The sequence below is a fragment of the Podarcis bocagei genome (genome assembly GCF_964188305.1).
Source record: "Podarcis bocagei genome assembly, chromosome: 17".
Lineage (NCBI taxonomy): Eukaryota > Metazoa > Chordata > Lepidosauria > Squamata > Lacertidae > Podarcis > Podarcis bocagei.
Genome location: NC_138143.1, coordinates 13,301,891 through 13,316,204, shown reverse-complemented (window position 1 = coordinate 13,316,204; position 14,314 = coordinate 13,301,891). Strand labels below are relative to the sequence as shown.

At 43.2% G+C, this 14,314-nt stretch overlaps 1 protein-coding gene across 3 annotated transcripts in view; it reads right to left on the bottom strand.

Annotated features, from left to right (window-relative positions):
- Positions 1–14,314, bottom strand: part of GLIS3 (GLIS family zinc finger 3) — a 177,975-nt gene that overhangs the window by 149,791 nt on the left and 13,870 nt on the right. For 2 of the 3 annotated variants that reach the window (XM_081176272.1, XM_081176271.1), the window contains one exon: positions 9,141–9,624. The exons of the other annotated variant lie outside the window; for it this stretch is intronic. In XM_081176272.1, coding sequence (XP_081032398.1) covers positions 9,141–9,528 — 388 coding nt within the window. In that variant the 5' untranslated portion in view covers positions 9,529–9,624. The remainder of the gene's footprint in view (positions 1–9,140; positions 9,625–14,314) is intronic. 3 annotated transcript variants of the gene reach the window in all.

The following is a 14,314-nucleotide window of genomic DNA, read 5'->3' as shown; positions in this document are numbered from 1 at the left end:
TCTTTGCTGCACCAGTCCTGGCTACAAGCTCTGCAGGCAAATGGCTGGTCAAGGGGTGCTGGTTGCCAAGAGCTGAAGCAGCCTCAGAGTAAGCAAGCAAGGGCAAGGGAGCCCAGCCAAACTGTTCGCCAGCCCTTGCGGTTAGGAATGAACAGACAAGTCCCAGGCCCCTGTGGGGCAGTGTAAGGAGGCACCTCTTTTGGGGGCAGCTCAGAGACCAGGGGCGGCAGCAGTGGCTGCCCAGAGGACTCCCAAGGAGAGGGGAGAGGGGCATAGCTGTCAACTTACAAATTTGAAAATAAGGGACCAGCAGCCCAGATAAGGGATTTTAGTCAACCAGCTGAAATGCAAAGTTTAAAAGGGACCAGATAATTTGGGAGAGCAGCGCCGGTTTTTAGCCCTTCGTTTCCAGAGGTTGCTGCTCAATACACCAGCTGATGAAACACTGCAATTAAATAACTACAAGCAGCAACCACTTTTCGCGCAAAACAAAGTCCAAGCTACGAAGATGGAGGCCGGAGGGGGGCGGGCAGGGGAGCACACAGTTGGAGCCTCCCTCCTCCCTGACCGGCAGGGAGGGAGGGAGAGGAGCTGCTTCCTTTGAAACCCGGGAAATTTAAGGGACATCATCAGTAAGGGACAACAGCAGGACACGGTGCTGGGATAAGGGAGTTTCCCGCCAAATAAGGGACGGTTGACAGCTATGGTGAAGGGAGGAGGCTGAGCGAACACTCCACAAGGGAAGGTGTTTGAAAAAGGGTGAGAGGCTGCCAGCCCTGAAGGCATAGCTGGACTCCTGAGCCCCACAGGAGAGCTGCAAAAAAGAATGTAGTTGGTCAAGGGAGCCATGGACTCAGAAAGGTTGAAAACCTCTGATTTAAGAGACTCGCCTGGTCTCCCTAGACCCCTAATCAACTGTTGATTAATTTGTTAATTATTTCCTTGAATTTTATTGAGGGGGTTATAAGGGGGGCATATACAGTGTGTGTGTGTGTGTGTGTGTGTGTGTGTGTGTGTGTGGTATTATTATTTGTGCAATTTGCACAGCACTCAACAGAAAAATAGGTACATTTACAAGGAGGAGGGGGAGAAAGAGTTTGCTGCAGTTTGGAGTATATGGGATTGGATCTCAGATGCTTGCTGAGGCAATGTTGTCTGGAATGCACCCAGCAAATGAGTAGTCGCCACACATTCTCTGCACAAAAACCACATAGTCTGGAAATGTCCATAGACTAAATATGCTGATGTCATGCTGAGGTGTATGAGCATGAAAGTAATGCTGCAACACTTTTTTTTTCTTATTTCACATTCTGTAAATATGATGTATCCATATTTGGCAATCTGGCTATACCACATAGCATAAACGAGAGAGATAAATACATAGTTACTATAATTATAGATAACCTTTTGAAACTGATCCCTTTCAAGCAAATCTATCTGAAGCTTTGCTTTAGTGGTCTGAGAGGAATCCATTCGAATCATTCTGACCTTTTCTGAACTGATAGTTTGCCGCACAATGAAGGAGTTCATGACAAAATTCATGTGGAAGAAATCTGCCCATGATTATTCATGTACTGTTTGGGATGACTTTTACTGTATATGATGTGAACTGGTTATATTTGCTTTAAAACTGGTTTGCTGTTTCTCAGCTAGCCTTATTCAAACTGGGGGGAAATATTACACTCCCACAAATCAATAAATTATGCATTTTAATACAAAACACTTTAAGACCACAGTCTATTGTTACAGCCTTTTTCAATGCAAATTTTGTACAAATACCTTATATTTTTATTCCTCTCCATTTATATTACTAATTGGATATCATAGTTATGGTGAAGGTAGAATAAAACACTACAGATGTTGCAATATCTAATTATTTTCACACTCGTGGTTAGTTCAAGGTAGACTCTGACAGCACAAGCCTATCCATGTTTACTCTGAAATAAGTTCTGCTGTGTTCAGGGGGTGAAGGAGTTTATCATACATACCCACCCATCCAGCATCTTCAAGTGAAATAATAATCACAGATCAAACAATATCAGCAGAGCTTTTCTGACACAATACTTTTCAATGGGAGGGTTTCACACATCTAAGAGTAGCTCACACATTACATTCACTACAATGGGCTGCCGTTAATGTCCACTGTGGCTGTAGAGAGCTTGCAAACAGATGAAGAATCATGATGCCACTACTGGCTGACCAGATAATGGCTGGTGGAGATGAAGAATCTCGATGGGATTGTGGATGATTATCTATAGCAGCATATAGGGAATTTCTCAAGGAAATGCAGTTTTCAGGAGGCTCTCCATGGTTGGCTTAGCAACCAGTCAGAAAAATAACTGGCCTGGCCTGTCTCCTTTAACTGTCCTAGCCTTCTTATTGATTTGCAAAAAATCAGCTAGTAAAGATTTTCATCGTATGGAGATGAGCATTATTAACATCTGCTAATTGCTGGAGATCAAAATGGTGCTGAAGCTACAGGGACTGGTTCAAAAATTGGGAACCTCGTTTTGTGGTGGGTTCAACGTATGAATTGACACGCAGCCACGTGTAATTGTGTGTAGACTCATATCAAGAAACAACTGAGCTCAAAAGTAATCTAACATTGCTTCCTTTTTCTAAAACAAGAATTGCCACCACTAATTCACTTCTACATAATACTTGAACTCCCCCACAGCACTAAAACAACTTATTCTTATTGTAGTGTGTGTGAAAAAGAAAATAATTTCCTAGAGGAAATTACAAATGAGCACATATTTTTGAAACACCTATATGGTATGTTTGTGCCATTATTATGCATGGTATGCTTCATTGACACCATATGCTATGCACCTAAGAAGCATGCAGAATTGTGGCAATTCTTAACGCCATTTCCAATTTCAATAGGAGAACAGCCATCCACATTTACACATTCTTGAATGAAGAGGGAGAGAACTCATCCTGTGTACTTTTTGCATGTCTTCTTGATATATTCCCTTCACTCTATTATGTTCATCACTATAAACTCATTGCTTACCGTAGTTACTGTTTGTTAGTCTACTTTTGTTATGATTGGTTTATTCTAGAATACTATAAAGGGTTTGCTCCTTTAATTACACTATGGGTAGTTGGAGGGTATGTGACCCCAAAGCCAAGGAGATAAGTAACAACCTTTAGAAGATATCTGAAGGCAGCCCAGTATAGGGAAGTTTTTTAAATGTTTAATTTTTTTAAATGTTTTTATTTATGTTGGAAGCTGCACAGAGTGGCAGGGGCAACTCAGTCAGATGGGCAGGCCAAAAATAGTAAAATCATCATCATCATCATCATCATCATCATCATCATGGAAAAGAAGGTCCCAATTTTCATCAGAAAAATGTTGGGAGGCTATGCCTTTGCCTGCTGGGGAAGTGGTTAACTGGGTTAAAACTAAAGAAACAGCAAAGAAGAATGAAGAGTTGAAGCAACTCAACCAGACAACAGCCTATGCCTGAATAAAGGTAAAGGGACCCCTGACCATTAGGTCCAGTCGTGGCCGACTCTGGGGTTTGCGGCACTCATCTCGCTTTACTGGCCGAGGGAGCCGGCGTACAGCTTCCGGGTCATGTGGCCAGCATGACTAAGCTGCTTCTGGCGAACCAGAGCAGTGCACGGAAACGCTGTTTACCTTCCCGGCCGGAGCGGTACCTATTTATCTACTTGCACTTTGACGTGCTTTCGAACTGCTAGGTTGGCAGGAGCAGGGACCGAGCAACGGGAGCTCACCCCGTCGCGGGGATTTGAACCACCGACCTTCTGATTGCCAAGTCCTAGGCTCTGTGGTTTAACCACATGCCTGAACAGCATAAAGCAATAAAATCTCCCAAACAAAAAGCAAATAAACAAATATGACATGTAGGATGGTTTAAGACAATGGCCATTTCCTTCTCTCCATCCAGTCACATGCCCAGATAGTTTAACATAATTTATAAACATTTTCAAATGTTTCTTTGGAAGAAAGCCAACTATTCTTCATACTTTGTACTTAAAATAAATAATTTCACAGAATGTGTGGAAGTTGCCAAGAGCAGCAAAGGTTCACAAAAATTACAGGAGAACATCCCAGATTGTACTATCCCCTAATTAATATGTTCACCTTTTGCACGGATGGAAGATACACCCCTACTATAGAAGCTGAATGGCCAGTGGCTGCAATCATGTTCAGTCCAGGAGGGAAGGAGGGAAACGCAGCCAGAAAAACAATGCAAAAATGGTAGGTATTCCCATAATGCCCCTGGAAATGATGCCAATGTCAGCTAAGCAAGAGCTGTGTTGAGAACAATGTTCACATGCTTTCCATGTACAGAGGCAGTCAATGAACTCGTGATGTTGGGGCACAATATGCACACAGATGTCACAGAGCACGCACACACAAACACATTATTATTGTTAATTATTAAATTTCTATATTGCCCATCATCTGATGATCACAGTGTGGTTTACAACACCAAAACACATAACTTAGTAACAAACAAAAACAATAACCACCACCACCACCCCAATTTCAAAGGCCACGGGTTGTTTAATTAGCCGAAAGCTTGGGAAAAGAGGAATGTATCTGCCTGGTGCCTCAAGATATGCAATAAAGACACCAGGTGAGTCTCATTCTGCAAACAAGGAGCCAACGCAGAAAAGGCCCCAGGGCACAACCAGCAACACCAGGGGTGCAGTGTTGCGTTTTGCTGCTTGCGGCGAAGCAGGAAGTGCCGCCTCACTCTGCCATGCCACCCGCACCATTGCCTCTGCCACTACGCCAACCACTGCCACTGGCACTGCCAGCACCGCATTGCCTGCTGCACCACCTCAGGGGCTTCACTTGGGGGTATCACCTCAGGGGGTTCACTCTTCCTCATGGGTGGACTGGCCTGAGCAACAACCCCCCAAGCACAAGTCTCTACAAGCAGGAGTTTGAATCCATCAAGGCTGCTCAAGACCACCATTTCAGAGCACAACACACCAAGGGCGGAAAGGAGAAATAGCAACAGCAACAAAGCCCACCCACACCGTTCCCCTGGGACACGGCCCTGCAGAGAGCACATAATTCATTTGCATTTGACCATTTTCTTGGTATATCTAGGCTTCTGTCCTACTACATCAGGTCCCAAGTGCCTCTCCCCACTTCTTATAGGGCAACAGTAAGATTCCCCCTTTTGAATTATGGTGCTGGAGGAGACTCTTGAGAGTCCCCTGGACTGCAAGAAGATCAAACTTCTCCATTCTGAAGGAAATCAGCCCTGAGTGCTCACTGGAAGGACAGATCCTGAAGCTGAGGCTCCAATACTTTGGCCACCTCATGAGAAGAAAAGACTCCCTGGAAAAGACCCTGATGTTGGGAAAGATGGAGGGCACAAGGAGAAGGGGACGGCAGAGGATGAGATGGTTGGACAATGTTCTCGAAGCTACCAACATGAGTTTGACTAAACTGTGGGAGGCAGTGGAAGACAGAAGTGCCTGGCGTGCTCTGGTCCATGGGGTCACGAAGAGTCGGACACGACTAAACGACTAAACAACAACAAGATTCCCGCCCTCCATCTCTTGGTCCAGACAATGTGGGTCTGGGTAGCCTGTAACTTTTGTTTGATATAGCCATTTTGCTCTTCTGCAATTACTGCATTTCAGTGATTCAAGCCGCACAGTAATTTTAATCCTGCTCTGATGCTTGTAACAGTAAACATCCTTTTGCTTGAAAACAAATTGGGATTTGTTGATTTATGCTAACTCCCCCAAGTAACTAAAGTAATTAAGAGTGCAGGGTCACCTTTGTGATCTCCAATTCCACACACACCCTCTTTTTAAAATTATTTCAATTTTGTTTCACTTTTGAATCCAAACCACAGATAGACAAGACAGCACCAGCATTGTTAGATGAAGCCAGCTCGCTTCCACTAGGCCACACAAGGGAGAACTAGTAACGTATTTTTCGCTCTATAAGACGCACCAGACCACAAGACGCACCTAGTTTTTGGAGGGGGAAAACAAGAAAAAAATATTCTGAATCTCAGAAGCCAGAACAGCAAGAGGGATCTTGCTGTTCTGGCTTCTGGGATAGCTGCGCAGCCTGCATTCGCTCCGTAAGATGCACACACATTTTGCCTTACTTTTTTAGGAGGGAAAAAGTGAGTCTTATAGAGCAAAAAATATGGTAGTTTGTAAAGCATATAGCAGTTTCATTTGCTTATTTATCTCATTTTGTGGTACATATAAAATACGAAATGATTCATTTAAACTTTGAATGCTGCAACTTACAATAGTTTAGAAACAGAAGAGAAAAGTTATCTCCAGTTGTTCTTGGTGTTTCTCAGTATTTTACCTTTTTTGTTGTCCCAATTCATGATGGTTATAACAAGATCAATTTGTTACAATTTTTGGCATTGTGCAAACACTGTTTAAAGCATTTTACAGTGCTTAGTATAAAATGGATCCATTTTTGGAACAGTCTACTACTCTGCAGAGACGTTTGCAAGTGCCCTGGGGCCTTTTGGATATGTTTTCTAATTTTTCTAGGTGTCTGGATTTACATTAAGAGTGAAGAAGGCAAGAGCTGATTGCTGAAATCAATGAACTTTTCAGGGTTAGTCCTGGGGATTTGTGAGGATGGTATGTGAAACAATGACTAGCCTCCTCTGAAAGATTTAGACTGGCAAGGGCTCAGTAGTATGAAACACACAGAATGCACTCTACAAAAAGTTCTCTGAAGTAACCTATGCCAAAGGAACATTTTATAACAATAACATAAACACTTCAGTTTAAATGGAAATCAAGGGAAATAAATCCCAAGCACATTCTGACTGTGGTTTCAAAAAGTTTACACACACACACACACACCAGGAATTTAGCCCAGAGACTATTATGTGCTAAATTCTGTTCTTTTGGCAAGAGGCACAAATACTGGAGGAATTCATCCAGACCTATTTCTATTGGCTTCAAGTGAATCCCTCAGCCAATTGCTCTAAGTCACCATTTGTGATCCCTTTGTGATTTCAATCTTGTTTTGTTTTTGAGTTTGGTTTAACCATTTCAATGCTTCTGGAATGCATGAAGCTGAAAAGAAGTCCCCTTGTGTGTTGAGCACAAACTTACGCATTTATCATTTAATCACTTGAGTGTAAAACATCGCCAATGGTTGAGCTTACTGAGCCACTGGAAACTGATTAAAGGCAGCAAGTGGGGAGTAAAACAAATGAAGATGGAATCCAGCTTTTTGTACAAGGAGTCCCATAGCATACTGATGAACTTCTTTTTCAGACCATGCCAAGTGACAGATGAAAAAACAATGGCCCTAAGGAGTAAAATAATAACTATGTGAAAGAGATTTCAAGTGTGGCTCAAGCTGCTTACTGATTAACATTTTTGCACACATAACACTGTTCACAGACCTATGCCACTATTCTTCACATTCAAAGGCTTTCTTGACAATTGCACAAAAATCATCATAGCTGACTCACTGTTCTCACACAGCTTAGCAGTCTGAGAGCTATGAGTGATATGCAGTGTTAGTCATACTCAGAGTAGCCCCACTGGTTTCAGTTGGTTTACTCTGCATGTGACTAATTTGGATTAGTCACCCCTTATACATGTTGTTTCATAGTGAGGGGGGAAAGTTGTGTTATGAAGAGATTCTGAAACATGAGGACACATTTTAATAGATGTCATCGATAAAGGAATGTAAATTGTATGCACATTTTCCTTATATTATGTAGCCTTCTTTCCAATCTTTCCCCATGAAGTAAGTTGTTGAAATTGTAACAATTTGTTGTGAATTTTGTTGTGAATGCATTGGTTCAATATATGCAAACCAAAAGTATGTTGACTGAAACTATAGTTTCAGCAATATTCAGAAACATTTTAATGCAATCTTAGGCCTGCTGCAACAAACTTTCAGGAAAGCTATGCTGAAAGTACAAAAAGAGCATTGTTTGAGGTCATGCCAAAACAATCACTGGCTAATATTTACGTATCATGCATTCCAGAGACTGAACTTGGTCTAGTTCTTCCAATATTCAAAGCATACCCTCTGAGGATCAGATCATTAAATTATTGACATGCAAATCTTTGAAGAGAATATACATATGCATTGATGGAGTAATGCATACCCTCCAACATTTCTCTGATGAAAAGAGGAACGTCCCATTTCATAATGATAACCTTAATATTTATAACCCACACATCTTGTTGGGTTGCCCCAGCCACTCTAGGCAGCTTCCAATATGTATAAAAACATAATAAAACATCAAACATTAAAAAACCTTCCCTATACAGCATTGCCTTCAGATGGCTCCATCCATTCCAACATTCCTCCTATGAACATAGGGAATTCCTAAGTAAAAGTGGGACGTTTCAGGTTCAAATCAGAAACTGGGACGACTTCACTAAATCAAGGACATCCCTGGAAAATAGGGGCACTTCGAAAGCATGTCAAAGTGCAAGTAGATAAATAGGTACCACTCCAGCGGGAAGGTAAACGGCATTTCCGTGCGCTGCTCTGGTTCGCCAGAAGTGCCTTAGTCATGCTGGCCACATGACCCAGAAGCTGTATGCCGGCTCCCTCGGCCAATAAAGCGAGATGAGCGCCGCAACCCCAGAGTCGGTCACGACTGGACCTAATGGTCAGGGGTCCCTTTACCTTTATTATTATTTATTAGATTTATACTCTGCACCTCCCTCCAAATGAGCCAAGGGCAGAAAACATATCGATACTAATACAATTACAGCTTCTGTAAAAAAATAGTTTAAAACTCCTAAAAAGCAAACACTGATTGGTATCACCACTTCTGCCAGAGCAGTACTGCACATGGAAAATCAAGTACCCAAACCTGAAATTAGGTAAGTTGAAGAATAAGAAATGGATAATGGTGGTAAAAAGGAACAAAGAATCAAACACAAGTGGGACTATTTGCACAAACAAGCCAGCAGAAAAGTAAGATACCAGAACTCAGATTTAAACAAGAACCCATTGGAATCTGTTGCCTCTTATATTAAATAAAAAACCTCTGTATTCTTGGAAGTCTCCTCACACTATAAAAGAACATGTCTGAAATATCATTTCCTGGCAATAATATTACTGAGATTGTAAAAAGTTAAAAAAGGCACTACTATTACAAAAACACACACCCAAATCCTACCTTTAACTGTGCTTGTCATTAAACTGTTTCCATGCTCTTGCTGCTTTGGCTTCAAAAACTGTGGCGCGGGCGGCCCTGGAGGTTGTGGGGTATGGTAGAGGGCCTTCCCATTTGTAACCACTTGTCTTCTGGGACTTAATGCAGTGAAGTGAATATTGCTATGGGTCACATTGCTCTGAGGAGCAACGCCTCCTCCAGGAGATGTCTTTAAATGGGAGTTTGTAGATAGGTTTCCCATAGCTGGGCTTGGGGTGCTACCACTGGACGAAGAGCAAGGAGTTCCTGCATGAACTTTGAGAGATGGGATCTGCTGTCCATTGACCACACCAGGCCTGCTGTGAGGAGTACTTGTTGTCCAATGGCTCATAGTGCATGATCTCACATTCATTGTCCAGTGGTTGTACTCTTAAAGATATGCGGTACAGATCCCCAGGTGGCGAAGACATCAGTCCAGAGTCAGTGAGGTATCCATAGTGCCTTAAGCCTGTTATAAGGGAGGGTGAGAGGACATAATAAAATAACATACACTGTAAGAAAATGCAAGCGACACAGAGAGCAACTCTGCTTAACTATGTGGGGAAGAGATATTGATTGCCTGAGCATCAAAGTAGAAGCAATCAGAGAAAAAGGCTTCTGGGGATAAGGATAAATGATTGCTGAGAACTATAATAAAGGGAAATGGTGCCCTTTCAAAAGCAGAAGTTAACAGTGAGGTCAGTTACCTTTGTACTAGTTAACCAGCCATGAAATGGAATGAGCGCTGAGCAAGAAAGAAGAGTGGGCTCAGAAAGGAGAGCTAAATGCTTCATTGAGAAGAGCTTCCCTAGCCTATTCCTCTATTTTTACTTTCTGCTCATTTAAGAGAGGAGCCAAAAAGCAGGCATAGCAGTCAAAAGCACGGGGATGTGAAATATCAGTGTCTGGTTATGTTTTTAAGGGGCAGGAGCACAATAAAACAGCTAAGTGCAGAATACGTCACTCCACCAGCAAGGGGGGAAATGTAAAGAACAAATGCAAATAAAGTAAAAATAAAATACCGTATTTTTTGCTCTATAAGACACACTTTTTCCCTCCTCAAAAGTAAGGGGAAATGTGTGTGCGTCTTATGGAGCGCATGCAGGCTGCGCAGCTATCCCAGAAGCCAGAACAGCAAGAGGGATCACTGCTTTCGCTGCACAGCGATCCCTCTTGCTGTTCTGGCTCCTGGGATTCAGAATTTTTTTCTTCTTGTTTTCCTCCTCCAAAAACTAGGTGCGTCTTATGGTCTGGTGCGTCTTATAGCGTGAAGAATACAGTATGTGGCATTCATTTCCAAAGTGCACCCATTAGCTAACACAAACGTGACTGTGTTAATTTTACAATTAACAGAAAAAACAGTATCTCAACAGATTACTGTGCTTAGTAGATCAGGGATGAGTGATTCCCGCATCTATCCAATGTGTGTTATATGGAGAGAGCAATTTGTGAGCAGAGGTTTCATTTGTAGAGGATAAATTAAGTAGTCAGCAAACAAATGGGAATTTTGTTCTAGAAGTGTTTTCACATTTCTCAGTACATTTAACCCTCCTCTCCTGTCCTCACATTGTGGCCATGTTGCAGAACAACATGGAGTGTGTATGATTTAGTTGAAATGAGAGGAGGTAAAATGAGGCATGTGGTTTTGATTAAAAAGGCCGCATCCCTCCTCCTTCTGCTACTTATTCTCATTTGTGAGTGTATCTAGTGCAGTGTAGAATGTACAGTTTTTAAGTCAACTGACAGCTTCATTTCAGTTTTCTGTCCTTTTGGTGTCACCAGGTGTCATTGGTCTCTGACTCCCATCACTCCCACGCAGCAATTGGGGGGTTGTACATGAGCAACAAAGGGACACAGGTGGCGCTGTGGGTTAAACCACAGAGCCTAGGACTCGCCGATCAGAAGGTCGGCGGTTTGAATCCCCATGATGGGGTGAGCTCCCATTGTTCGGTCCCAGCTCCTGCCAGTTTGAAAGCACGTCAAAGTGCAAGTAGATAAATAGGTACTGCTCCAGCGGGAAGGTAAACAGCATTTCCATGCGCTGCTCTAGTTCGCCAGAAGCAGCTTAGTCATGCTGGCCACGTGATCCGGAAGCTGTACACCGGCTCCCTCAGCCAATAAAGCGAGATGAGTGCCGCAACCCCAGAGTCGGTCATGACTGGACCTAATGGTCAGGGGACCCTTTAAAGGTAAAGGTACCCCTGTCCATACGGGCCAGTCGTGTCTGACTCTAGGGTTGTGCGCCCATCTCACTTAAGAGGCCGGGGGCCAGCGCTGTCCGCAGACACTTCCGGGTCACGTGGCCAGCGTGATGAAGCTGCTCTGGTGAGCCAGCACCAGCGCAGTGCACGGAAACGCCGTTTACCTTCCCGCTATAAAGCGGTACCTATTCATCTACTTGCACTTAGGGGTGCTTTCAAACTGCTAGGTGGGCAGGAGCTGGGACCGAACAACGGGAGCTCACCCCGCCGCAGGGATGTGAACCGCCGACCATACATTCGGCAAGTCCTAGGCACTGAGGTTTTACCCACAGCGCCACCCGCGTCCCTAGGGGGTCCCTTTACCTTTTACCTTTACCTTTACATGAGCAATATCTGGAAGGCCACAACTTTTCCAGCCCTCTTTTACCCTGTCTGGACAAATCTCTATTTCGGTTTCTCATGTTTCCAAGTTGATGTTTCCTTCCTCACAATTCTGCACCAGCTTCCAGGGGGGAAATTAAGTCCTCATGAAAATTCATCTGAATTTTAGTGCAAATTTCTCCGAACATAACATTTCTGTATGCAACTTTTCCTGATATACACATTTTGGCACGCACCTTCCCCTAATATGATGCATTTTGTGTTTTAATGAATATATGCATTTTTACTTTTACCTAACATGCACTTTTTTTGTACACATTATTTGGCTTGAGAACAGCATCACAAAATCTAGAGAAGTGTGAATTTCTAAGGATAGCTGTGTTTCAGTTTGGTATATTGGTTCAGAAAGCATGAGTTAGGTAGATTTGCTTTAAAATCTGAACCAATCAGAGGTTTCTCCCCCATGTCAAATATGTACTAAGTAACTGAGGGAATATCATCTCCATAATTAGCTGAGAGGTGTGGAGAAGACTTCTGAAGGAGAAGCATTCATTTGGATAAAGGAAATGTGAATAAGTTAAAGTCTTGTGGATGTTCTGGGTGATAATTAGAATGATTTTCAAGGAATATGTGAAAATGTGTTCACCAATAAAATTGTGAGGAAGCAGTTTTCCTCTCCTCACTGTAACTACCCAGGGACGGCCCACCCATGTGGCAAGGTGAGGCAACCGCCTCAGGTGGCAGGAGCTACAGAGGCAGCAGATCAGTCTCAAAGGAATGCATATTCTCTGATGAAAATAGGGGTGTCCTAAGGAAAATTGGGGGACGCGGGTGGCGCTGTGGGTTAAACCACAGAGCCTAGGACTTGCCGATCAGAAGGTCGGCGGTTCGAATCCCCGCAAAGGGGTGAGCTCCCTTTGCTTGGTCCCTGCTCCTGCCAACCTAGCAGTTCAAAAGCATGTCAAAGTGCAAGTAGATAAATAGGTACCGCTCTGGCAGGAAGGTAAACGGTGTTTCCGTGCGCTGCTCTGGTTCGCCAGAAGCGGCTTAGTCATGCTGGCCACATGACCCGGAAGCTGTACGTCGGCTCCCTAGGCCAGTAAAGCTGCCGCTGCTTGAGACAAGCACTGGCTAATCCCCCTTCCCGAATTTGGCAGCAGCAGCACTTGTGAGGGAAATAGGGATATTCTGGGATCAAATCAGAAACCAGGTTAGTTTTCATAATTCTGTCTCTGTCCCTGGAAAATCAGTCCACTTGGAGGGTATGTGTATGTGAACATATAGTATATGGACATAACCCTTCCTCCCTCTCCCTTTCTCTCTCTCTCACACACAAAAACACACATATGCAACACTCACATACTTTACTAATCTATATCATCCATATTAAATAGCCTAATCCTATCTATGTTAAAAGCAACAGCATGATTCCTATTAACAACTCTGAGAAGTTGCAAATCCCAGCTCAATTTATATAACTCAAAAAGATAAATGCTAAATTGTTAGCTTCCATTGTTTAAGCTGCAGATTGCAGGAACATTTATTGATTACAAGCAATATCATTTGTTTTCATGCCTGGCTGCAACATAAATCACATTTTGCCATTCAACCAGGGACAGATGGGGCTGAATGTTCTTAGATTCCCAGGGTTTGTTTTATTAAAGCAGAATGTACCTTGCCCTAACACAGGTGACTGGGTCTTGAGAAAAAGAACATGAAAACAAAGAGGAGTTATTCTCTTGGTGGAACCGTGTGCACTACAGCATTATAAATCTACAGTGAATCAAAACCATTCCTGTCTGTAGCTTTAAAATACATTATAAAAGTGCAAACATAATAAGCAGGAGATTACACACTGCACATTCATTAAGTTTTCTTCAGAAACAATGTACTTTGATTACCTGACAGAGGTATATTTATATGCAATGCAGTACGCAGAGGGTCTTATCTGGTCTACGTCAATGCATTCCTCATGGTTCTAAAAGGTCTTTTTTCTTCTTCTCTTAGTTCCTTCCTTTAAAATGCATGTTACACTAGGCAGCAATAGGTTTTTGACAGGGAGAAAGAAAGAAAGAAAGAAAGAAAGAAAGAAAGAAAGAAAGAAAGAAAGAAAGAAAGAAAGAAAGAAATGCTGCTTTCTGACATCATGCTAAAACATAGTTTAATGTGGTGTGAACAGGCCTATTGCGTGGGTGGCGCTGTGGGTTAAACCACAGAGCCTAGGGCTTGCCGATCAGAAGGTCGGCGGTTCAAATCCCCGTGACGGGGTGAGCTCCCGTTGCTCGGTCCCTGCTCCTGCCAACCTAGCAGTTCGAAAGCACGCCAAAGTGCAAGTAGATAAATAGGTACCACTCCAGCGGGAAGGTAAATGGCGTTTCCATGTGCTGCTCTGGTTCGCCAGAAGCAGCTTAGTCAGGCGGGCCACATGACTTGGAAGCTGTACGCTGGCTCCCTCGGCCAATAAAGCGAGATGAGCGCTGCAACCCCAGAGTCGTCTGCGAGTGGACCTAATGGTCAGGGGTCCCTTTACCTTTTCCACCACTCCACAACCACCCCTCTTCTACTCTGCTGAAAGTG